The sequence below is a fragment of the Anolis sagrei genome, chromosome 3 (assembly GCF_037176765.1).
Source record: "Anolis sagrei isolate rAnoSag1 chromosome 3, rAnoSag1.mat, whole genome shotgun sequence".
Lineage (NCBI taxonomy): Eukaryota > Metazoa > Chordata > Lepidosauria > Squamata > Dactyloidae > Anolis > Anolis sagrei.
The window spans coordinates 101,298,395-101,325,412 of NC_090023.1; the positions used below are offsets into that span (position 1 = coordinate 101,298,395).

At 39.2% G+C, this 27,018-nt stretch overlaps 1 protein-coding gene across 2 annotated transcripts in view; it reads left to right on the plus strand.

The window, feature by feature from the left end:
- GABRB3 (gamma-aminobutyric acid type A receptor subunit beta3) overlaps nt 1–27,018 on the plus strand; it is a 288,335-nt gene that overhangs the window by 233,878 nt on the left and 27,439 nt on the right. For both annotated transcript variants that reach the window (XM_060769806.2, XM_060769808.2), the window contains one exon: nt 25,105–25,325. In XM_060769806.2, coding sequence (XP_060625789.1) covers nt 25,105–25,325 — 221 coding nt within the window. The remainder of the gene's footprint in view (nt 1–25,104; nt 25,326–27,018) is intronic.

Sequence of the window (27,018 nt, forward strand, 5' to 3'; positions counted from 1 at the left end):
TGCGAGCAGAGTCACTTCTTGTAAAGCTATCAGGCACTAAATATGAGTCTAGAGTTGCTGATTATATCAACTCCTGAAGAAGGGGATTTCTTTCCGCAAAACAGGGTACAAAAATACCTGGGCAACCCTGTTCGATGCTATTTGGACTCTTCTTACAGAGACTTTTTTTTTTTTGAGAAGCAGCACTCCATTATCACTGGACTTTACTTGGATTTTACCCATGAAGATTTTTTGAGAGTGGTGCTCCATCTTCATTATTTTCTTCAGTCTACATATAACCTCATGACTCATCGCTTACTTCATTTAAATAATTTTTTCTCATTTCATGTATCCCTGAAGCCAATATACAGTGGAATCCTTATTCAGACCTAGAACTGTTATGTTTGAGAGTGGCTGCTCCTTTTCATTTTGCTTTAAGCCACTGAATTGAGCTGTGTACTGGGGATTTTGGTAAATCGTATACTATATGCCCTTTGGATATTATACTTTCTCCCTACATAGATTGTTTGTGTTTGTTCTGATACCCTACAAGTATTCTGGGATATTGTATAGTAGTCCCAGGAGAAGCGCATGGTTTCTGGGACACCCACCCCAGAAACCACGCACTTTCAGGTGGGGGGGATGAACAGGCCCCCAGGAAAATTTGTGTTTTTTAAAAGCAGATTCTCCTAGGATAACGGCCTATGTGCCAACCCTCCCCCCCCCCCCCCCAATATCATGTCAGAAAATCGCACATTATCTGAGTGTGGACTCAGATAACCCAGTTCAAAGCAGATATTGTGGGATTTTCTGCCTTGGTATTCTGGGATGTAGGGCTGTGTGGAAGGGCCCTGTGACCTGCATTCTGGGAAATACTGAATATTTTCATTGACCTTGAAAAATCAATCACAGTTTCTAGCCTCAAAAAAATCACATTAAGCAACTAGTTAATTATATCACACTTAATTAGCAGGCATACTCCTAAGAACTTTTAATTAGCTTCTTCTGGTTAGGACTCATTTAATATCTTAGTTCCATTTTAATTAGATTCTCCTCTCCCCATAAATGGGACTTTGATGTGGTTCTTACCAGGAATGTTGTTATCACACTATGCTATAATGCTTTCGGTCCATCATATAAATTTAGCCTGCCAATTTTAGATCACTGCTATAAAAAGACATTCCTGAATCATATAGAGAACTAAAAATCTAAATATTTTTGAAATTATATGCAATATAATTAGTTGCTACATATACACATGCATATTATCCCAGAAATAGAAATGAACTACCAACAAGGAAAGTCTGCATTAAAAAGCCTCCATAAGATGTGCAAAATATTACAGCAAATTGAAAAAATGCCAGGTACTACTCCAATTATGCAAGTTTAACAGGCAATGGCCTAAACATATAGCACTCTTTTAAAATTTACTGTATATTCTCAAGTGTAAGTCTAAAAATTGCATTCAAAAATTGACCCCAAAAACCTGAGTAGACTTATCCATGGCTCAATATAAGTTCTCTATCTTAACTTTTACAGCAAAGCATGATTATCCTCTTTTCTGAATAGAGTATTGAAAGGTGAGAATTTAGTTTCCTTCCACATAGCCCTATATCCAAGAATATCAAGGCAGAAAATCCCACAATATCTGCTTTGAACTGGGTTATCCTAGTCCACACTCAGATAATGTGGGATTTCCTGCCTCGATATTCTGGGATATAGGGCTGTGTGGAAGGGGCCCAAGCTTATCCTGGAACAATCTAAAAGCAACACAACCCCTCTACTCTCTCTGCCATAGAACCACTTTTGACCTTTTTGAAAGTCAAGGTATTAAAATGGCACTGATGACCAGGGGCAGCTGGTCCCTAAGGCAGCATTGGCGCTTTCCCCTCTCCATGAAATACCCTCAATTTATCTACTGGCCATATCAAAATCCATATTTTGTCCCCAAAACCTTCATTATAAGAGAAATATGCTGCCTCCGGGGGCATAAATACACCATATCACTCAGAGGCTCACCAGGCTCCTCAAGCCCCATCACCGTCCTCCCCTCATGTTGATTCATGTAGGAACCAATGATACTGCAAGGCATACGTTTTAAAAGATCACAAATGATTTTCGAGCTCTAGGAGCAAAGCTAAAAGAATGTAATGTACAGGTGGTCTTTTCATCCCTCCTCCCTGTTGTAAGACACGGACCCACAAGAGCCAGAAAAATAGTACAGGTCAATGACTGGCTTAGAAAATGGTGTCAGGAGGAACGCTTTGGCTTCCTCGACCATGGCCTGCTTTTCCAGGAGGATGGCCTACTGGCAAGGGATGGGGTGCATCTCACACAAGTAGGAAAACACCTTTTTGCTCACAGACTCACAAACCTCATTAGACGCACTTTAAACTAGGTCCACCGGGCGAGGGGGACAACAGCCTTGCGAACACTACTTTACCCATAATGTCTGGGAATCGCCAGAAGGCTAAACGGAGGGCTGCACAAACACAACAAGGACCAAGTACCAAAAGCACAATAATCCCAATTAAACAGCTCAAGGGAAGATCCCAGGGGCTCACATGTCTTTACACTAATGCACAGAGCATGGGAAATAAACAAGACGAACTCCAACTTTTAGCACAACACCACAAATATGATATCATAGGGTTCACTGAAACCTGGTGGGATGACTCCTATCGCTGGAATGTAGATATCGAGGGGTATAACCTCTTTCACAGAAACCGAACAAAGGGGAGAGGAGGCGGAGTAGCCTTATATGTCAAAAACTCTTATGCTGCAGAAGGGATTCAAGACAGCAATCTGGGAAACCAGCTTGAAATCATCTGGATAAGAATCAAGGGAACTGGGACTCAAAAAGATGTCGTTGTAGGCGTCTACTACAGACCCCCAAGCCAGGAGGAAGAACTTGATGAAGTCTTCTGCCAACAGTTGACCAAACAGGCACAGAAAAGAGATGTAGTAGTCATGGGCGATTTCAACTATCCCGATATTTGCTGGAAAACAAACTCGGCCAAGAGTACAAGGTCCAACAAATTCCTCACTTGCCTTGCAGACAATTTCATGGTCCAGAAGGTAGAAGAGGCAACAAGGGGATTGGCTACTCTTGATCTCATCCTAACAAATGCGGAGGACCTGATCGATGCGGTCGAAGTGGTAGGATCCTTAGGGGCAAGTGACCATGTGCTCCTGCAATTTGAGGTACAAAGGAAGGCCGAAACTAAGACAAGTCAAACCCGCATTCTGGACTTTAGGAGAGCTGATTTCCAAAAAATGAAGGAAACACTGAGCAGCATTCCGTGGACACAGATACTAAAAGACAAGGGAGTTACGGAGGGATGGGAATTTCTCAAGAGTGAAATACTCAAGACGCAATTGCAAACCGTGCCAACAAAGAGAAAAAATAGGACAAGTGCAAAGAAGCCAGAATGGATGTCTAAAGAACTTCTAACTGTGCTAAGACACAAAAGAGACATGCATAAGAAGTGGAAAAAGGGAGAAATCACCAAAGAAGAATTCAAACAAATAGCCAACACCTGTAGGGAAAAGGTCCGCAAGGCTAAAGCAAAAAACGAGCTCAGACTTGCCAGGGACATTAAAAACAATAAAAAGGGCTTCTATTCTTATGTCAGTAGAAAAAGGAAAAACAAGGAGGCGATAGGACCTCTTCGCGGAGAAGATGGGGCAATGCTGACAGGGGATAGGGAAAAGGCAGAACTACTTAATGCCTTCTTTGCCTCGGTCTTCTCACAAAAAGAGAGTCTTCAACCTCAGCAAGATGGAGTGGATGAGGGATTGGAGGACATCCAACCCCAAATTGGGAAAGAAGTCGTCCAGGAATACCTGGCCGCTCTTAATGAGTTCAAGTCCCCAGAGCCAGATCAACTACACCCCAGAGTATTGAAGGAACTAGCGGAAGTCATTTCGGAACCATTGGCAACCATCTTTGAGAGTTCTTGGAGAACGGGAGAAGTTCCAGTAGATTGGAGGAGGGGCAATGTGGTCCCAATCTTCAAGAAGGGAAAAAAGGACGACCCAAACAACTACCGTCCGGTCAGCCTCACGTCGATACCGGGCAAGATTCTGGAAAAGATTGTTAAGGAAGCGGTCTGCAAACACTTAGAAACAAATGCAGTCATCGCTAATAGTCAACATGGATTTATCAAAAACAAGTCATGCCAGACTAATCTGATCTCTTTCTTCGATAGAGCTACAAGCTGGGTAGATGCGGGGAATGCCGTGGATGTAGCATACCTGGACTTCAGTAAGGCCTTCGACAAGGTCCCCCATGACCTTCTGGCAAGGAAACTAGTCCAATGTGGGCTAGGCAAAACTATGGTGAGGTGGATCTGTAATTGGTTAAGTGGACGAACACAGAGAGTGCTCACTAATGCTTCCTCTTCATCTTGGAAAGAAGTGACAAGTGGAGTGCCGCAGGGTTCCGTCCTGGGCCCGGTCCTGTTCAACATCTTTATTAATGACTTAGATGAAGGGCTAGAAGGCATGATCATCAAGTTTGCAGACGACACCAAATTGGGAGGGATAGCCAATAGTCCAGAGGACATGAGCAGAATTCAAAACGATCTTGACAGATTAGAGAGATGGGCCAAAACTAACAAAATGAAGTTCAACAGTGACAAATGCAAGATACTCCACTTTGGCAGAAAAAATGAAATGCAAAGATACAGAATGGGGGACGCCTGGCTCGAGAGCAGTACGTGTGAAAAAGATCTTGGAGTCCTCGTGGACAACAAGTTAAACATGAGCCAACAATGTGATGTGGCGGCAAAAAAAGCCAATGGGATTTTGGCCTGCATCAATAGGAGCATAGTGTCTAGATCTAAGGAAGTAATGCTACCCCTCTATTCTGCCTTGGTTAGACCACATCTGGAATATTGTGTCCAATTCTGGGCACCACAATTCAAGAGAGATATTGACAAGCTGGAATGTGTCCAGAGGAGGGCGACTAAAATGATCAAGGGTCTGGAGAACAAGCCCTATGAGGAGCGGCTTAGGGAACTGGGCATGTTTAGCCTGAAGAAGAGAAGGCTGAGAGGAGATATGATAGCCATGTATAAATATGTGAGAGGAAGCCACAGGGAGGAGGGAGCAAGCTTGTTTTCTGCTTCCTTGGAGACTAGGACGTGGAACAATGGCTTCAAACTACAAGAGAGGAGATTCCATCTGAACATGAGGAAGAACTTCCTGACTGTGAGAGTCGTTCAGCAGTGGAACTCTCTGCCCCGGAGTGTGGTGGAGGCTCCTTCTTTGGAAGCTTTTAAGCAGAGGCTGGATGGCCATCTGTCAGGGGTGATTTGAATGCAATATTCCTGCTTCTTGGCAGGGGGTTGGACTGGATGGCCCATGAGGTCTCTTCCAACTCTTTGATTCTATGATTCTATGATTCTATGATTGTTACCAGGCCTTGTTTTGTTATATAATAGATGAGTGTAAACTTTTCTTGATTTTACCTAGAAGGTTAAAGCACATACTTTGGAATAAATGCAAGCCTTTACCAAACTTTTTAAATGTGCACATAAAATGAATTGAAATAAGACTGTGACAGCATGCGTAATCATATGTCTGCAGCTAAATGGCACTAACACTGAAAAATATTTTGTTATAAGGGAATTTCCTGGTTTTTCCTTAAAATAATTGTTAGTCTTAGGGCCCTTCCACACAGCTAAATAAAATTCAACATTATCTGCTTTGAACTGGAATATTTGGCAGTGTAAACTCAGATAACCTAGATCAAAGCAGATATTGAGGATTATCTGCTTTGATATTCTGGGTTATATGGCTGTGTGGAAGGGCCGTTATCTATTGCGGACATCTGTCTCCAAGGGTGTATCTACACTGTAAAATTAATGCAGTTTGACACAACTTTAACAACTATGGCTCAGTGTTATAGAATTATAGGAGCTGTGGCTTTACAACATCTTTAGCCATTTTTGCCAAAGAGTCCTGGTGCCTCATCAAACTCACAGTCCTTCCAGATAAGCCCTATATCCCAGGATCTGATCCCAGGTTTTCTGCTTTAATCTGGGTTATATGAGTCCGTTCTGCCAGATAATCTCTGATAAACAGAAAATGTGGGATCAGTTTCTGGTATATTGGGCCTGTCTGGAAGGCCCCTAAGAATCCCAGAATTTGACAACTTTGAGCCATAGCAGTTAATGTGGTGTCAAACTGCCTGAATTCTATAGCGTTGCTACACCCCAGCCATACTCAATTCATCAACGTTTTTATAAGACTAGCTCTCCAGAGAGAGGCTTACATAGATGGCTATAATCTTATGTTTTGCCAAAATAACAACAACAACAACAACTATAATAATAATAGTTCCTACTGCTAGCACCAGAAGGGGAAAGAAAAAGAGTGGGTGCTAGTGCATGTTTAAGGGTAGTGTTTTAGGGTCATGAAGAAGAATTCTGTGTAGCCAGTTTTTCCTGTTTTTGTTTTTCTGTGCTGCATTTGAAATAATAACAGCAATGTTTTAATCCAAGTAATAGCTATTAGACTTGTGCACAGATCTGTTTTAGCTATTTTCTGTCAGCTTCTTCAGCTTGTTTGGCTTCTCCAGATAGCCATAATGGCAAGGGCTCAGCCGCCATGTTTTTTTCACCTGAAACAACCGACATGGCTGCCACGGGAGTACATGGCACATGCTTCCTTAACTCCATTCCACAAACCCAGGCTCCCTTGAAAGGAAGAAAGGAAAAGGTCTCAGGAAGGATGCTTCCTTAACCCCGTTGCTCAAACCCAGACTCCCTTGAAAGGAAGAAAGAAAAGGAGCCCAGGAAGGGTGCTTCCTTAACCCCATTCCTCAAATACAGGCTTCCTTGAAAGGAAGAAAGGATAGGATCCCAGGAATGGAAAGAGGAGCCTTGTAAGTTCCCCATTGCCATCAATTTGTTGGATCTTCCAGAATCTTTCAGCTGCCTAGCTGAAAACAGATTTTTCTATTAGCCAATATTCAGTAGGCTCCCAAAAATGGATCTGGGTATCTAACGAAATTTGGATGCCAAAAACAGATCACCCTCCAGCCGAATTCCATAATCTTAATAGATATTGGGTGATCAGAATAAGGAATTACACAAGCCTAATAAATATTGGATGATCAGAATAAGGAGTAATGAACCTCGATGCTTTTGAAAAGAAATATTTCACAGTCTAATCATTGACAGCACCCCCCCCCCCCCATGGCTGGATTTGAGCACAACAATCCAAGGCACCAAAAAGCTGGATGATAACATTGACACAACATACCTCTTTTCTGTTCTGTCTGTCTCTGTATTGTCTATCCAAAACAGCATTGAATATTTGCCATGTATGTGTACTGGGATCCACCCTGAGTCCCATTGGAGAGATAGGGCAGAGTATAAATAAAGTGTTAGTATTATTATATTATCTTCCCTCAGTTTTCAGAGAGGCATCATGGGAACTGCTTTAAAAACAAATTTAAAAGGCCAGTTTAGGCATGCAGAACTAGTTACCTACTTGAATGCAGGGTTTGTTGGCTTGCAACCAAAGTATTTTTGTCATGTTGAAGGATCTAATTTGTTATTTGTGAACTGTGTTCAAATGGTGTTATGCAAATGCTATAGAAATGAGTTTAGAACTGTCATTTTAAAGTTAATTCCTCAGTTGAATGTGTTTATAATGGTAGTTTATAAGATAACTTTTACACTGAAGTCGTTTATACAATCAGTGTCTGATGGCGGTTAAACATATGGATGCCGTTATTCATCAATATGTGCAAATAAACTTCTTGGCTCTACATCTTGGCTGCATTGCTTGGTTCACCTCAGGACTTCATGGCTGCCATGTATACACACAGTGATTTTATGACTTGCTTTCAACTGTTGCCTCTGTCTTTTTATTGATTGTACTTACTCTTTTATATTGTTGTTTCAAAAAGTAGAGATTCTGAATTACTGCATGCCACTCTGATTAAACATTAGAGCAGCAGAGTACATATTTCAGAAATTATGGTGAAATCATTAGTTACAGCATTATCCAGAATGTTGTTGTCCTCAGACATGTGGCAAGCTGTCTACTTAATTTAAGGTTTTGAGCTAGGCATGAAGATGGTGTAAATGAACTATAGCTTTGTGACTTCTTTGTTAGATCAGATCAATTCCTGTCATCATTTTAGCTGGCAGAAACTTGTTCCTTCCGTTGCAGTGGTGATGAATCTATTAGAATGGGGCATCCTGAAGGCTGACAGATGAACAATTTTGAGAGCCCTTGGGAGTTTGCTATTAGAGCAACTCGTGCCTCTATCAAATTGTAATCATTCTTATTTATGAGATCAACTGGACAATAGAGGTGTGCAAAATTTTGGAAGTCAGTTTGTATTTCAGGATATTCGGGTGATTCAGAGATACAACAGCTGATTACAAAGTGGAAAAGACCCCTCTGAAACATTTATGAATCAAAACACAAACCTCCAAAACTTTTGGAAAAATGTGTTGATTTTATATGAGACCAGCTTTGAAGAAAGCCGTGTGATCAGCTTTCTACTTCTGATGGGCTGACAAAAAAAAAAGCTGTGTGTAACTGCCCTTCTTAATCACATCAGTCCCCACCTGCTCCCACCGAGGCAACGGAGTATGTTACACTGAAAATAACGGTCTGAATCAACACAATCAATGAATTTCTCCAAAAGTTTTGGAGGTGAAGAGAACATGCCCTCTTCTGGAGCTCCATTTGGTTTCTGCATTTAAAAAAAATTTTATAGTAACACTAGCTAGCTTTTCGTTGTATCCTTTCATCCAGTCTATCTTCCTCTATTGAAATTATCCAACCCCTATGCCCAACTTATGTTTTCTAAATTCCCATAGCTAGGGAGGTATGGTGGGATGGGGGGAGCACATACGTTTTAAAGCCCATTTTAAGTGTATTTTATTTCAATCTGTTTTTACCACACTGTTACATACTACTATTAAGTTGTTTTTTAACTTTTGTAATGGGATTGTTAGCCACTTTGAGTCCCCACAGGAAGAAAGGTGGGGTATAAATAGAGATGATGATGATGATCATCATAATAATAATACCTAGTAGCTAGCTGATAGCTAGCTGATCCCTCCCCAGCCCTTACATACCTCCTATCTTGCTTCACTAGTGCAGAGAAGCACACATACAAATTAATAAAATATTATCACATGTAATATTAATAATAAACCTTCCTACTTCCCCTAAGATCTTTCTGTCATCAGCTTAATGTGTGTTGTTGTTGTGTGCCTGGCTGCCTGCCTGTTCTCTTCCCCCCTCCAATATGTATATATATGTATGTGTATATGTAACAAAAAAGGCCCTTTGTTACTTCTGTGTCTTGTTCAGTGACAGTGTGTTGTTGTGATCTATTTCCTAGCTGTTTTTCTGGCTGATGTGTGAGCACTGCAGACTTCTGCACCACACACACAAGCAGCCAAGCTAGTGCAGAGAAGCACACGTACACCAGCCATTGAGGCGAGGGCAGCCTTTCAGTTTGGACTGGCACTGCCCCGTACCCATTATTAGTTCTAAGGATTCAGCAGAGCTGGATTTGTTCCTTGAGACAATTAAGGAGCTTACACAGCACTTGGAAGAGGGGTCTGAGGGGGGTTGTCAAATGGGTTCCCCACAAATCTCTTTTACATGTGAGCATGTGTTCTCAGCTGGCAGTAGGCGTAATGAGGGATGTGCAGGTAATGAGGTGCACCCTTGGCGCTTGGAAGGCCTAGGTCCACCATTTAGGACCATTTCCAGGATCCCACTCATGCAGTGTGCAATTACACAAAATAAAACTCAGTAGGAGCATGAAATATCTGCCTACCATTGGGATGCAGATGCATCTCAAGAGACACCCCCCCCCCCCCCCCGCAAATTGGCACGGCTCCTTGAGCTGTGACTGGTTGTGGTAGAAGCAGCAGCAAGACTCTTGGCAGTCCCCCAAGCTACTGGAAGGGAGAAGAGACAGGCCACCCTAGAGTGGTTGGGCATGAGCAGGAGCATAACACCGTGTCTGGGAGAAATGCTGGTTCTTGACAACCAGCCCTTCCTGCTGGTGGAGCAATGTCAAAATCTCTTTAATAGGCAGAACTGTCTTGCCACAAAGTGCATTTAGGCAAGTAGCAGTAGCTGCACTGCCACTTTGAGAATCCCACAAATCATCATATCTTATTATTCAGTGCAGCCAGGAAGTAAATGGCTGCACACCTGCTTGAAAATTGTCTCCCACTCCACCAATGTGAGTTGTTTGTTTTGCATTCATTATTTTAATTGTTTCTTGGAATGACTAATGTGCAATCCTATTCCTTTTGACCCCAAGTCTTCCTCTAGGTGTTTGTTTTGGACCATTTATAAGAATCTAGTCAGAAGGGGTTTGCCTTTGCCTTCCTTTGAGGGGTGTTACTTGCCCAAGGTGCCTAAAGTTTAAAACAAATCCTAAAATTATTCCTAAAATTCAGTGGATGCTCTACAATCTGACATTTTGTAGGAATTATGCCCTGCCCATGTTGTCCCACCATGCAAAAATTCAAGGGATTACCTCTTTTGGTTTTGTTTTTAAAAAATTATTTATTAAACTTTTAATTATTTTCTAAAACTCAGTGGATGACTAAAATGTTCTGAAACTTAGCAAGCTTACACTTGTAAATGTGGCCTACAAGTGTGGTAAGTTTCATCCTGATAGCCATAGAAATGATGGAGAAAAGAGGCTTGAAAGTTTCTCAATTGCCACTCATGAAATGAATATTACTGAAACAATAATGGAACTTCGGAATTCAGATTACAAATCAAAATGCCTCCCCACCCCCACCCCCACCCCCCAAAATCTCTCCAATTTTTTCCAAAATAAAATTGAGGGGATCTAAATTCTGAAATGGATTTCTACCATTTTGCACCCCTCAGCTGGACAATTAATGCTGTTGCTCCCAAGCATCCTTTTTCCTACTGAGAGGCACTCTTTGATTGAACTCTGATTTATCAAGGAACTGAAACTAGAAAGCCAATATGAAGATGGTTTAGGTGCAAAAGAGGAGAGTCTTCTGATGAATCTAACCAAATACAGCTCATTGCTAAACATCTTTTGTAGTTTTTAATTCTGCTTTCCATCTTAAAAGCACAATATATCTCTGTATTGCTTTTCTTGCAATGGCCAAAAGAAATGACAAAAAAGGGGACTCCCATCTCATGTGAATTTGCCAGTGCTAACCCACATTTATTATTATTATTATTATTATTATTATTATTATTATTTATTTAGAATATGGTGCTCCTCAAGATGGAGCGGATAGAAAGAGGGGTGTGGGTGATAGGTGTCCATTTACATGGAAAGAGTGAGAACAATGTTCGTAGATAAAGTAGGAAATGAAAGGTGCTGCGGAAAGCGTGGGGGAGATGAAGGGGAGGGAAGGGAAGGGAAGGAAATGAAAAAAAAGCGGGGAAGGGGAGGGGGGATAGGCTATAGAACAGGTTAAAATACAGGAGTTTCCAGGACTGAAGGATGGATGGATGTGTAGACAATTCCTTTGTTGTCTTTTCTGTTGGTATGATCGTCGGCTTCTTGTTGATGAACCTTCGAGTTTCATTCAAAAAAAGATATTGATATAAATTTCTCTATTTTCTTTTTTGATATATTCCAAAAAGTTTTTCCAGTCCGTCTTGGGTGGTTCTGTCAGATTTGTTGATATTTTTTGTGTTAAGATATCCATATTCATTATATCCATTGTTTTTAGTATCCATTGATCTGCTGTCGGAATGTCTCTAGATTTCCATATTCTGGCTAATATAATTCTCGCTGCTGCAGTGCTAACCCACATTTATGGAACAGAGTATTTACTCCGGAGCTTTCTAGAAGCTCCAGAGTGTACCACAGAATTGAAGATGAAGAGAGCTGGATTGGCCAATTAATGCCAGTGGGCACACCACTGCATTCCCTCCAGCAAATTGCCTCCATCAAGTTTCTGGTGATGTTGCATTTCTGGATGTCATTTCTAGTGCTGAACCATGTGGCCAGACATACAACATCACCAGCAAGTCTCTGAGGATCTCATCACAATAGAGCTTAAAGCACATGTGGCAAGCTCAAGGCCCATGGGCCAAATCCAGCCCACCATTTCATTTTATGTGGTCTTCCAGATGCTGGACTACAGCTCATGTATTCCTCATGATTAGACATCATGACTAGAGCTGATGAGAGTTATAATACAGTAACAGCTGGAAGGCTGCAGTTTGTTTTGTTCAGTCAGGACAGTTGGGTATGAATTTACATAAAAGGCTCGTGGATATGATATCTCATTTTAAAATGTCCTTTAATCTTCCCCCAGCCTCAAGTGCCACAAATACTGTTGGGTTTCAATTCCCATTATACCCAATGGATAATAGAAAAATGATAGAAGTTGTCATTCAGCAACATCCAGGGGCTCAAGCTGGGTAAAAACTAGAGAGCATCAGCAAATATGTTATATATAGGGGGGGGGGGGAGTTACCCTCTGTATCCATGGATTCTACATCCATGGATTCAGTGGCCCTTTGAAGGAAATCATAAGGCTGATGAGGTCCTCTATGAAAATAAGTTTGACATCCCTGGTGTAAAGGTTATGCATCCCACATGAAATCCTGTGGTGGCCTTCTGCAGAATTCTGAGGTTTGTAGTTTAGAGAGAAGCCTTTAAAATGTTTTCACTCTCCAGAAATATGCTAGCACAGGGTCAGGACAAAATCTTTTGCCATTACTGTTTTATTGAGGTTCAGAAGCTACAAAATGAAGCAAGAGTGTCACATGTTGCACACTCCAGGTTTAAACCATCACATAATATTGGAGCAATATGTTATAATGAGTAGAAAATAAAGCAAGAGGTTTATATATAGTAAATATCTTAGCTTATTTGTAGTACATTCAGAATACATTCTCTAGTAAAATGCAAACATTTTCCTAATTTGTACTTTTAACATAGTAGAATTTTAATGATATATTTTCAAAATTTGAAACAAAAACATAGCTATTTTCATTAGCCACAAACTGTTTATTTGCCCATTACTTTTTTGCCTTCTTTTCATGCAAGCTCAATTTATCATGTGTGTGCTTTATCATATTGTGCATACACAGGCATTGAAAGATAATAATAAGGAACATCTGTTAACATTTACCACAAGCAGATGTTAAGCAAATTACATTGTTCGTATACTCAGCATCATTTCAAAATGAAGTATATAAATTTCTTCAATTTTCAAGATATGAGTGATTAATTATTAGTTCACTTCACTGCTCTCTTTAGAAAAACTAATTTTTTAATATGATGTTTTCATGAAAAATTGTCTTTGGATTTTTTTTTACTTAAATTGTCACATTATTGATGCTTCTGCAATTAAGAATTTGTTACAAACTGGGAAGATCCTCCTCAGTGGCTTTCTCCCCCATCCCCATAACCCACAATTAAGTATCTTGGAGCTTGCCATACTGGAAGAAAACAGTTCAGGCAATAATCTACATTTCAGAGATCTAAAATGGAAGATGATGAGGAGGTTACATTTAAATTCTGACTTTCCACCAAGAAACTCAGGGTCATGTACATGGATCTCTTCTTCTTTATCCTTCCAGAAATCTGCTGCGTCAGGGTGAGAAATTGTGACTGGCCCAAAGTCACCTAATGTCCTCCATGGGCAATTAAGATTTAAACTGAGATCCTCCAAGTCCAACACCCCTAACACTGGGCTGTTGTAGGTTTTTCAGGCTATATGGCCATGTTCTAGAAGCATTCTCTCCTGACATTTCACCTGCATTTGTGGCAAGCATTCTCAGAGGTTGTGAGGTCTGTTGAGAGAAAGAACTCTTGTCTGTTGGAGGTAGGTGTGAATGTTTCAGTTGGCCAATTTGATTAGCATTTGATAGCCTGATAGTTTTTAGGTGTGGCTTGTTAGTGCCTGGGGGGGGGGGGGGGTTCCTTTGTTGAGAGGTTATTAGCTGTCCCTGATTGTTTCTTGTCTGGAGTTCCCCTGTGTTTGAGTGTTGTTTTACTGTTATAATTTTATATTTTTCATTATACTGGCAGCCAGATTTTGTTCATTTTCATGGTTTCTTCCTTTCCATTGAAATTGTCCACATGCTTGTGGATTTCAATGGCTTCTCTGTGTAGTCTGACATGGTAGTTGTTAGAGTGGTCCAGCATTTCTGTGTTCTCAAACAATATGCTATGTCCAGGTTGCTTCATCAGGTGCTCCGCTATGGCTGACTTTCTGGTTGAAGTAGCCTACAGTGCCTTTCATGTTCCTTGATTTGTGTTTGGGTGCTGCATTTGGTGGTCCCTATGTAGACTTGTCCATAGCTGCATTGTATATGGTAGGTAGTCTCTTGCAGAGATGAGAGGATCCCTCTTGTCCTTTGCTGAATGTTGCATTTGTTGGATTTTCTTAGTGGGTGTGTGAACCCTGCCTCCTCCAAGGTGAACTGAACCACCTAAATTGGGCTTTACAGGCCAATGGATACTCTACCACAGACATCAGAAGAGCTGCAAGACTGAGAACAAGCCACGAGAGTAAAGAGAAAGATCCTCCCAGAGGAAAAGTGTTCTTACCATACATCAAGGGAACCACTGACCGCATAGGGAAGCTGATGAGGAAACAAAACATACAAACTATCTACAGAATGGGTGGCAGAGGGGAAATCTTCATAGAAATTCCTTGTGTTATGGCTATGTAGAAAAGAAGGTGAAAATACAGCTTATCTCCTATGAGAAGCTGCTGTACATGTTTTACCCCTCAGCATTTTTTAAGCCCCAGGATGTAGCAGAGAACTGAAAGATGTGCAGTATTAATTACTGTCTTCATATTATCCCATTCATTTCGACCTTCTTCATCCAGTTTTAAACTGTATGATGCACATATTTGAAGATGGTAACATCAGCAATCTGATGTTTGTTTGTTTGTTTGTTTTTTGTCATGTCAGGAGCGACTTGAGAAACTGCAAGTCGCTTCTGGTGTGAGAGAATTAGTCGTCTGCAAGGATGTTGCCCAGGTGATGCCTGGATGTTTTTTGATGTTTTTACCATCCTTGTGGGAGGCTTCTCTCATGTCCCCACATGAGGAGCTGGAGCTGATAGAGGGAGCTCATGCACACTCTCCCTGGATTCGAACCTGCGACCTGTCGGTCTTCAGTCCTGCCGGCACAGGGGTTTAACCCACTGCACCACCAGGGGCTCCAGCAATCTGAGGTTTAAAAAGAAATAGCCTTTATCACTGCGGCCAAATGTGAACTGATATTTATATTACAGGCAGTCCCAAGTAACAAACAAGATAGGTTCTGTAGGTTTATTCTTAAGTTGAATTTGTATGTATTTTAAGTGTAACTCCAGCCACACACACACTTTGGATAACATAGGAAAGGATTAATACCCCTGTGTTGTTTGTTTTGCTGTCAGAACATTTCACCTTCTTTTCTGTCCCTGTGATCATTGAATTTTGAAACATTTGGCTTATTGTGGAAATAAGGATTGGTGAGAAAGCTTCATGATAACTCTTTCATGATAACTCTTTCAGGAGTGAATTTCCCTTCCTGGAGGTAGATTTTCCTCACTTTCTGTTGTCTCATCCATGTTCCTAAAAATGAGTTGCTTGTAAATCAGGTGTTTGTCACTAATATATAGTTTGCAAAATTTTTATGAGATTGGCTGAGACTTCTGATCTTTACTGATGTTATATAGAAGATGGAGCAAGCTTTTTTCCTTTTTGCTACTCCAGAGATTACAGCCTCATCACATTGAGATTGGGAAGCATGGGTGACTGTCCTTTTAGTGTAAATAATTACCCCTCTTATATTATCAGCAGTCCTGTTTTGAGTTCTGCCTCTCCATCACACTCACACATGGAAACATAAAAGCTGGCAATACATTCATCTTATGGTCAGTATTAATCAAGAGAAACAACAATATCCAAAAGCCAAGAGATCCCTTGTCCTACCCAAAACCCCTTACATTAAAGGAGACTGACACCAGGTTAAAACTACTACTTTCCATGGGATAACATTGTTCTGAACCAGACCCCATATGATACAAGAGACAGTGCTCCAGGTTGAACCCATTTCTTTCCATGAGATAAAATTGTTCTGCCCCAAACCCCATATGATCCAAGAGACTGTTGGGCAATGTAACGGAGAGGCACTGAGCTCATCATATGAGTCAAACTACTTCAGGTCATCCTTTTTTAAAACCTGGTTACTTCTGGATTTCATAATGTGTGTAGAAAGGTCCTAAAGCAGTTCTACCAAACATGTTGATTTTTAGACTACCACTGATTTAGGAAACTAATTCATACTGCTTTTCAAAGAAATTATTATTATTATTATTATTATTATTATTATTATTATCTTCCGTTTTCTCTCCATACAGAGACCCAAAGCAGCTGATAACTAAAAACATTGCAATACAACTTCAAGTATACAAATATACAAGTATTAAAACAGTATTAAAAGCATAAGAATCATTCAAAGTGAAAAGAAATAGCACTGGTCCCAGCCCCATTGGGGGGAAATCCTGTTGGTCCCCCCACTTCAGAATACTGCAGAAGCATTTATCTAAGCTTTATTGGTACAATAGTGGATGACTTGAAAAAATTTGGCCACAGCATCACTTAGAAATAGGAAGACAGTATCAAAGAACTTTTTCTATGTCCAAAGCAAAGTCACATTCTCCTTTGGCCACAGGTTCAGATGCAGATGTCTTTGAACATTTTGTTCATTTCTTTAAAGTAGTTACAGTGATTCATAATAAATCTACCAATTCTCCTGAGAATGTGAGCTCAAAGGGGGAAGCAATGTGCTGCATGAAGCAATTTCTGTGCTTTGCTGAGCCTATGGCTATTTGTCTTTCAAATTTATAGAGGTTTTGGGGGACTTTATGAACCTTTGAACAAAATATAGCAACATATAGCTTTATGAACCCTTGAACAAAGCCTGCAGTAACATTCTTAACCCTGTTAACTGCTTCCTCCTCTAAAGGATTTGGGGTTTTTTTGGGGGAGGGGCAACGGGTTGTTATTTGAGTTTGATTTATGGTAACCCTATGAATGGGAGTTCTCTATGAACTCCAGGAATCAGCCACCTTGCTGTGGTCTAGCAAATGCAGGACTATAGCTTCGTTTGTTGAATTTGGTTGCAATTTTCCTCTTTTCCATATGCCTTCCATATAAGCATCATCATTGCTTCCAATGAGTCATTTCACCTCCAAATACAATTGTTATTTTTGCTCTCAAATAATTTCCAACTTTTGCCTTTGACTTACTCTGAGGCTGAGAAATTGTGACTTGTCCAAGGTCACTAGGCGGTTTTCCATGGCTGAACAGGGATTTGAGACCCTGATATTTAGGGACATGGGCCTATGCTAAAATCCACAAAGTCCAATAGCCTTAGGACCTCATTACACTAGAGAATAAATCCACTTTAAATCCGGTTGCTGCCTCCTGCAGAATTTTGGGTTTGTAGTTTAGGGAAGAGCTTTTAACAGCCTGGGAGAAACTAAAAGAAGCATTGACACCTTGTACTCTCTCCATCATGCCCTTACTTCTGGCATTTTTTAATGTCTTGGCAAGTGGGAAAATGGCAGTGACCACAGGGATGGCTGACCCCCTGAAGTGCCACTGCCACGTTCTCCTCTCTGTAGAGTGACCCATGAATCATAGCAAAATCCATAATTTTGGCCTCAAAACCTGTCCTTGTTTTATATGTGAGGTTGACTTATACATGAATATATACGGTAAACTAAAGTCTTCATACTCAACATATCTGCATTCTCTTCAATTTGAAACTGCATTGTCTTCAGTTTGAAGTTTGTGACATTCTTAACTAAGGGTTACTAAGTAGTATAGTCATGTTCTTTACCTAAAAACCAAATGTGAATATTACCTGGGATTCAATGATGAGGGAAGTAGACAGATTTTTTTTAATGAAAACCAATTACTGCATAGGAATTTTAAAAATCAATGTATAGCTTTGCTTTTGCATTATTACATGGACAAATCAGCACAGATGTTCACAGTTGAATGAGATCCTCTTTCAAATAAGTTACGCTGTGTTAGTACACCATAGAAGGGAGTAAGAGTTTATAAAACCTCTTACACATTAGCATATACTGGGAACATTCCTTTGGCACTATTGACAAACAAACATATGAATTATGTTTACACATTGACTCAAAAATTGTATGCTGCAAAATGAAGTGCTAGGATACAACTTGTAAGTTTATGAATGACTTGGTTTTTGAAGAACAGGAAATTGTGGTTTAATGAAAGTAGTTACATAGTATCTTTTTCTGTGTAAAAGGCTACTTTTTAGATTGTTATGGTCAGTTTTTTCATGTATCAAAATGCAGACATTGTTCCTTTGGTTGCTATGCCAACTAACCTTCTCTTGTATGTCATGTCTATAATTGGTTGATATGGCAACCTTTCTCATTACACTTATATTCACCAAACAGGCTCTCAGTAAACTTGCAAATACCAAAAGGAAAGCACAGAATTTAAGGAGCCAGTTTTCATTGAACTAGACTCATGGGAGAATTGGCATGCCCAGTAGCACATTTGCAGTGAACTACAGATAGCTTTTCTTAACATAGTGAAACTAATTTGAAACAAGTAAACAAATTCAAAATTATTGTCTGATTCCTTGATGAGCTGTTTCTGTCTGTGCCTGGAATAAAAGATGACTAGTCTTCCAGATTTTTTTTAATGTCTAGCAACACACTATCTTTCAAAGTCTCAGAAAAGTTGACAAACCAAAGCAAAACAAGTTCAATGGGAATATTCCTGATACAAAAGGCAATGATATTTGTTTCAGATGCATATAGTTATAAGACAGGAAGTCATCATACAGCCCTGCAGATACTGCTGGGCTGTAACTTACAGCATTCCTCATCGGTGGCTGGTGAGTTGCAGTCTTAACAGTGTCTGGAGGACAGCATGATTTCCCCTACCTGATGTGAGCGATACACCTACACATCTAAGTTCAAGGACACCTACAGAATAGAGATACCAGCAATACTTTATTTGCTACACAGAATCTCCTATTTTCATTGCACTTCCTATTCTTACTTTTATTTAACAACTCCCAATTCTAAAGCAAACACTATGTTTTTATTTTATTATTTCTTTTATTCTATTCAGTATATCCTAATGCTAAACCATACATTTTATTATGCATCCATTAACCCTCATTCACAGGATTATGTAGTTTGGTGTATGGCCATTTGTTGTTCTTTATACGGGCATAGCTTGCTTTATTGGGTTTCTCAATATCACCTTTTTGTCTTGCTGGACTCCTGATTCCTTGGCCAGTTTGACATTAGCTCTACATAGCTGTTTGATGCCCAGTCTGTGCACTGAATGTTGATCCCTTCACAGAAAAGCTATTGATGTGGTGTAGCACTAAGATCAAAGGTCCTGCCACTATTGAGGGGACCCCAGCAGAGCCCTTGTGCAATCCTGCCTGCCCAATTTATTTAACTTTCATTGAACAACGGGGTTGCTCTTCTGTCTCTCTTTTTTCTTCTACTGCCATAATGTTTACCTCAGGGAGTACGGTGCTTGGTATTTGTCAGGGACTTGATTTTGTGCTGCCTTTAATCTAACTCCCTGACAAAGCAGAAAAAAAGATTATTGTAGCTGGTGGAAAACAATATACAGGACTAGCTGACTCCGGGCTTAAAGTCATATTGTTTTTGATAGGGATGTAATCTCTCACAAAGTTTCTTCTCTAAGGTAGCAATGAATAATTTCAACACATTTTTGTCACTGTGAAAAAGTCTTTGAAAACAGCACAATTTCCAAAGGCTATTAGCATTTCAAGACTTATTCTGTGCAAAAATCACACATGGTTTTGCACCGAAAATAGTGTTGTATGCATGGGGAAAATGTTTCTATGGACACCTGATAATATCTGTATAGAAAATGTAATTTATGCGTTTGAAAAAGCTGTAATTGCATATTTATCTTGTATAAAATGTATTTGTAGATTATTGCTATAGGAAACCACTTTTTCTAAGTAGGGAACAGCATGTTCCGTGTGGAAATAATATTTCAACCCAGGATTATTAGTTCCTGCACAGAAAATTCTTGTTTCTGTGCAGAGTATCCTGTTTTCTGTGCAAATCAACAATGCAAGAATCTTGTAGAGAACAAACGCACAATAACAGCTTGTTGCTGTGCAGAAAATGTTTCCTGAACAGAAAATGCTGTTTTCTGTGAAAAAACAACAACATCCAATTTATGGACAAAATAAGTCCTGGACTATGAACATTCCCACTAGTTTCAGAATTTTTTCCATCAGGGATTCTCAACACTTGACAAACATGTTTTCTGGCCATTTTTTCAGATATTTCTAAGTCTTCTTTCCAATACAATTAAAGATACAAGAACCTGTTTTATTTGTTACTAAGAGACAACAGATGAAAAACGGACATGCTGGAAAACAACAATTATTATCATTCTTCTTCCCCCAGCCTTCTAAATGCTCTGGTCACAAGTAGTCGGTGTTACATAATTAAATATGCCAGACATTGGGTGGGTGGGTCCAGTATGACTGTGTAACTGTCTAGCATCTAGGTCAAAACAGATGCAGAGAACATTAGTTTCCAAATACTTTACAAACAGACAGAATGCTGCCAATTGTTCCAACAATTCATTTCTACAAAACTGAATTTGTTTAACAACCCTAATAAACTTCCCAGGGAGCAATATGCAGGTGCAGTGTTGACAGAGAAATAGGATTTCTTTGCAGCCAATATTGCCACCAAATAGGCTCATAGGTGAATCCTATGCTGTGTTCAGTTACATTAACTGTGGACATTTCCTATTTACATGCTAGCTATTTTCAGAACAATTGTAATGCCTTTATTTTTTTAAAAAAACTTGCCCCCCAGCAATATTTTCCTTCAGTTCCCAAATTTCTAGAATAGCACTAGCTTAAAATGTAAGTTTCATACAGAAAATCTGATACAAGAGTTCTAGGTGGACATGATTTTTACTGGCTCACTCTCTGGAATGCTGGAAAGTTGGGAATGGAAAGAATTTTTCCTGAGAGGCAGAATTCTTACTGAGAAAACAATTCCCATATTTTGTTCCATTCCCCACTTAGCTACACTCCTGGTCAAATCAATGTTCTAGAAATTATCAAAAACTTTAAGGCCTCTCAGCTCTTCACAAGTTCAGGACTGACATCATTCCCACTCCTGTAGGTAATTGTCAGTCCAGGAGTGTAGAGTAATAGATGCCTCCTCAGACCTACAAATGACTTCTATTGCAACATGAATATCAAATGATCAACATTAACAGTTATGTGTTGTTCTATAATGGAGATCATCACACAGTTGGAGATATTACTGGATAAAGTCCTTTCATTATCTTCTGCAGTTTATCCTTTTTAGGAACTCGTTCATGAAATCAAGCCTCATTATGTGGTAGAACATAGGGTGTATCTTAAACATCTTTGTTATGGTTCAAATTGTTTAAAGCTACAAGGTATTTACAGTTGTTAATAACATTTTTTAAAAGCGAGGTTACTGTTTTATTCAAGGGAAACTAGATGACAATTCAAATAGTTGAGTTGACTACAGTAAAGGAAAAATCTTGATGAGTATTGCCATTTTAAGAATATAGCTTCTGGTGTTTTCGTTATCCTTTTAAAATGTTTAAACCTGTAATTTATTCACATATTGTTGGCCATCTGAGGAACCAAGAGACCTTCCACAGAGTCATATAACCCAGAATACCAAGGCAGAAAATGGAGCCCCTGGTGACACAATGGGTTAAATCCTTGTGCTGGCAGGACTGAGGACTGACAGGCCAGAGGTTCGAATCCAAGGAGAGCATGGATGAGCTCCCTCTGTCAGCTCTAGTTCCCCATGAGGGGGCATGAGAGAAGCCTCCCAAAAGGATGGCAAAACATCAAAACATTCAGGTGTTCCTTAGGCAATGTCCTTACAGATGGCCAATTCTCTCACACCAGAAGTAACTTGCAGTTTCTCAAGTTGCTCCCGGCACAAAAAAGGCTGAAAATCCCACAATATCTGCTTTCAACTGGGTTGAGTCCATACTGCCATATATTCCAGTTCAAAGCAGAAAATGTGGGATTTTATTCAGCTGTGTGGAAGGGGCCCAAGTGGATAAATTAAGACAATAAGACAGACCTAATTCAAAATTTAAAGTGAAATAGATTTCCTTAATTGAAAAGGATAACATTTTTTCAAATGTAGGTTAGATTGGAAATCATGCTGCATATAGGGGTTGCCAAAGTGAACACTGGAAAGGACTCCTGTATCTTTCATGTCTGTGCAGACGTGGGAATTTCAGCTGCATGTTGTCTGTCAGCATGGCAAAAAATACCTGCTTAAATTCCATCTTTAAAGTGATAGATATTTTCAGTTTTCACTCTGGCAACCCTAACTGCACATCCCACCAGTGTTAGCCTACCCAACCAACAGAATGGAATGTTGGGAGTTGCATTCCAGCAAAATCTGGAAGGCCACATTGTTCCCACTCCCGAAAAGGAGCAATTTATATAGAAATGTAAATAAGAGATTTAAGGGATAGTTCTAGATCTACTGAAAAGCCAGTTTTCCATAAGCAGTTTAAAATAATGTTACTTGACTGTACAAAATATGCTGTTTAAATGCTCAATAAAATAGTATTTATTTGCACCCATTTGTAGTTATTTTTGAATCACATTATGTTGTGGAAAAAACTAGTTTGTGGGATTGTTGATGTGAGAAGCATCATTTGTTTCATTCTTATTTAACAACTGTTTTATGATTCCATGGATGTATGTTTTCCACTTTTACAATGCTGATGGTGGAGATTGTTCGTTTTTAAAGCCTTCTTGTAATGAAATGTTAACTGTGTTGTATGATGTAACCAATCTCTGAAGAAATAATACAACAATTCCTACCCCACTCCACCCCACCTATGTTTTTAGTGTAACTATTAGGGCTGGGTAACCACGGAAAAATTTGTTTATAAACTCGATTCGTTTTTAGGGGGTTTTTGCGTTTCGTTTTTTAAAAGAATTCTGAAATTTTTCTTTAAAAAAGTTTGAAATATACAAAATTTCGTAAATTACAAAACAATTACGAAACAATTACGAATCGATTCATTAATGGCGGACGCGATTGCGCAATATGCAAAAAAAACCCTCCAAATGGGACAGGGGGAACTTCTGAAGCTTCCCTCTCCCTCTGTTGTTGACTGTTGGTGTGATAATTTATTTTTTTATCACTGATAAAATAAACAACAACCCTAAAACTTGCACCAGACATACAGAAACAATTATGAAACAATTATGAAACAATTTCGAAACAATTATGAAACAATTATGAAACAATTACGAAATAAATTGAAAAATTTGTTTCGATTTTTAATTGCTCCTGCATGGCTCGATATCGGATCGTAAGCTAATTTAAATACGAATTAATAACGAATTACGAAATTAACGAACGAAACTGCCCAGCCCTAGTAACTATCAATGGAATACATATTTTTGCTTGTATATAAGAAGTGCAGTAAAATAAAGCTTGCATAATCATAATAATAATAACAACAACAACAACAACAACAATAATATCACCACCAACTACAACAACTTTATTTTTATAACCCACCTCCATCTCCCCAAAGGGACTCATGGCAGCTTACATGGGGCCAGGCCCAATGATACAGTTAAAACATAACACATTAAAATGTAAAATAACAATATAAAACAATACAAAATACAAAACAACATTATAACAAAATATAAAACAATGGCATCCTTGAAGTGACTGACTTGACCTTGAAGGAGCTGGGGGTGGTGACGGCCCGACAGGGAGCTCTGGCGTGGGCTGGTCCATGAGGTCACGAAGAGTCGGAAACAACTGAACGAATGAACAACAAAATAAAACAATGATCAAACAACAAGCAATAGCAAAGTTGAATGTCTCATCACAGGTGGGCAGATTGGTGCCACAACATTTCAGAGGATAGGGCTAGTGAGTAAATTGCATAGGTCATATAGCAGCAGCAAGGATAAGAGCAATATAAAATAGGTCATTATAACTTTGGAAGTAAGCACATATTTCTCACTGTTTTGTCTATTTAGCCATTGGCCCAATAATTCATACAGTTGGGAAGATTACTACGTACTGTTTTTCAGCTACACAGCCAACACAGTCTTTTGGGTTGCCCTGTTTTCTTTTGGTGCTTTCAGCCTTGAGAATTCGAAGGAAGTCTAGTCACAGGGCAAGATATCAATGGATACCCCCACACGCACGCACGCACACACACACACACACACACATTACTGCTCCCTTTTCCAGTGACATAGGATGTTTATACAGCTTCAAGTTTTATCCAATTACTAATATTGCAGTATGATGTGATTTCTCATAACACACAATGTATACCTTAGGGCTTTAGTAATCTAGTTTATTTATATCAAGGCAATAAAAATTCAAGTATTTCCTAATGTTATTACTGCTAAAACCAAGCTGTAATTAAGCTATCTCTAGCAGAGAATGTATTTGCCCCTACTCTCTACAACTGAAAACTACAGGAAACACCAGGAGGCATATTGTTCTTCTGATGATGTACTAATAGAAATTGTCCATGGGAAATGAAAGCAGGAGATAACTGCTTTTCATCTGAACAGTCATGACAGCTAGTCCCTGGTAAAGGCAGCTATTCATCTAAAATGCTGGATAATATTCTCCTGAGAAACTTTTGTCTGATTTAGGTTTCTCAAAAATCTAGATGGAGGGTTATTGCCAATGTAGATCCCTCCAGTGAGCCCTTTGATAGGAATTATTCCAAGTATGTTCTCTTGGAAGCAAACTTTAAAACAAAAGATCCCTTTTAATAACAGCAAGTAATACTTCATCAGAAGGGGGAAAATCTACATATTATGAAATCGCTAGTGGTATTTTATTTAGAAGAATTCATTCACTCACATAAAGCTGGACCATAATATTAAAAATGCTCAGACTGAGTATATATTTCTTGCAGAGTATCAATTTCTTGTAGATGTTTAGAATGAACTGTATTATGTATATTAAAAGATACCATGTTCATGTATGCAATTTCTGTGAATATGACTTAACTTCAGTTTCTCCTCTTTTCTCCCCAGGACTACACTTTAACTATGTACTTTCAACAATACTGGAGAGATAAAAGACTAGCCTATGCTGGGATTCCTCTCAACCTTACACTTGATAACAGAGTAGCTGATCAACTTTGGGTGCCTGATACTTACTTTCTAAATGACAAGAAGTCTTTTGTACATGGTGTTACTGTTAAGAATCGAATGATTCGCCTTCATCCAGATGGCACAGTATTGTACGGCCTCAGGTTTGTGTCTACATATTCTTGATTTCTCTAGCATTGGTTTGTACAATAATATTGATTTTTTTGCTTTCTTTGTGCAAGATTATAACAAACCTTTGGCAACATATCATGTATCCCTACTTTTCTTAAATATACATTCAAAGAATAAATTAAATTGTCTGTGTTTTTTAACTTTACCAACCCTGCCCTCGTCAGGTTTTATTTGTTCATAAGCATCGCAGTAGTGCAAATATTAAATATCAGGATCTGAATTGCTAGGTTAAAGGGTGGTTTTTTTTTTTTAAAAAAAAGCATATGGTCTATTGAGACTTTCAGTATTGTGGAATAGATCTACCTGTATCACTTCTTCCTACATAAAGATGTATGCATATCTTTGCCTTGCTTTTGTCCTACCACAACATACTATAATGCCCTTGATGTCCCAGGACATTTTTTCCAGGCAATCAGGCCTTTATTTTCCTTTTTTTATTGACCATATTAGTTTTCCATCTGTTATTCCAAGAATCAAGCAAACTGTACAGTAACTTTAGCAGAGAATATCCAAAGCACTGATAATCAATCCCAGTGATATCCAGTATGACCTTTTTAAAAATTTTATTTATTTTGATACATCCCAACAATCAACAAAATTTTGCCGTAGAGGACTTATTTCAATATACATTATTCCAAAAATAAGCATTCCTTAAATAACCCTCTGTACATTCCTTAGTTATGTATCACCCAACAACCCCCCATCCCCCCCCCCCCCCCCGGAACAGCAATTCTAAATCATGTCATTGCATCAATTTAACTGTGTGGAAAGCCTGGTTCAAAATGTTGTATCTATCGTCTCCATCTATTTTGTCTATTATCACAGACCATTTCCTAAACCAATCTTTTTCTGTTTGACTATTTATATACTTGTTTTTCATTTGATTGATAAAATCATTAATTATATATTCTGATAGATAGGCCCACCAGGTTTCCAAATCCCATCTTGTATCGTCTCTCCATCCCCGGGCTATCGTGGCCAGTATTGCGGCTGTCATATATTTTAGGATTTCTGTCCAATTATTGTTATCTTCCTTTGCCTTTATGGTGAGGGACATGAACTTGGCTTTATCCCACATTAATTCTTTCCCTATTATGTCTTCCATTATTTTACCATAATAGTTCTGGATTTTTCTACAATCCCACCACATGTGGGAGAATGAACCTATACCCCCACACTTGTGCCAACATTTGTTTGAGATATTTCCCATTATTTGTGCTAATTGAGTGGAGGTTTATAGTAAGATTAAAAGGCTATCTAGGCAGGGTGGACAAACGAACACACCGCTGCCACCAATATAGCGAAATTAAAGGCTGACCCTATGTTAAATATGTCAATGACCGAATGTTCTTGGTAGTATTAGCCGCCACCACCTCAGAATTACTGGCCTGAGGGACCAAAGGTGTGAATGTATTAAGGTAAGGGGTGTTTGAGCTCTTGATTCTTCTATGGCTTCCTCACTAGCTGACTGGACTTTAAAATGGTTTGAAAGAATGAGTTCTGAGGAAACGGATGGATTGAGGCATACACCAGTTAACAGTTAACTAGAAAGAGTTTATTGAACTTTATATTAACAACAACTCATAGAAATGGGTGGTACAGAAGCGTGATTCAGTTGCAGAAACTTGGTTACTTAAACAAATAGTTCCCCTGACAGAAAAGCTT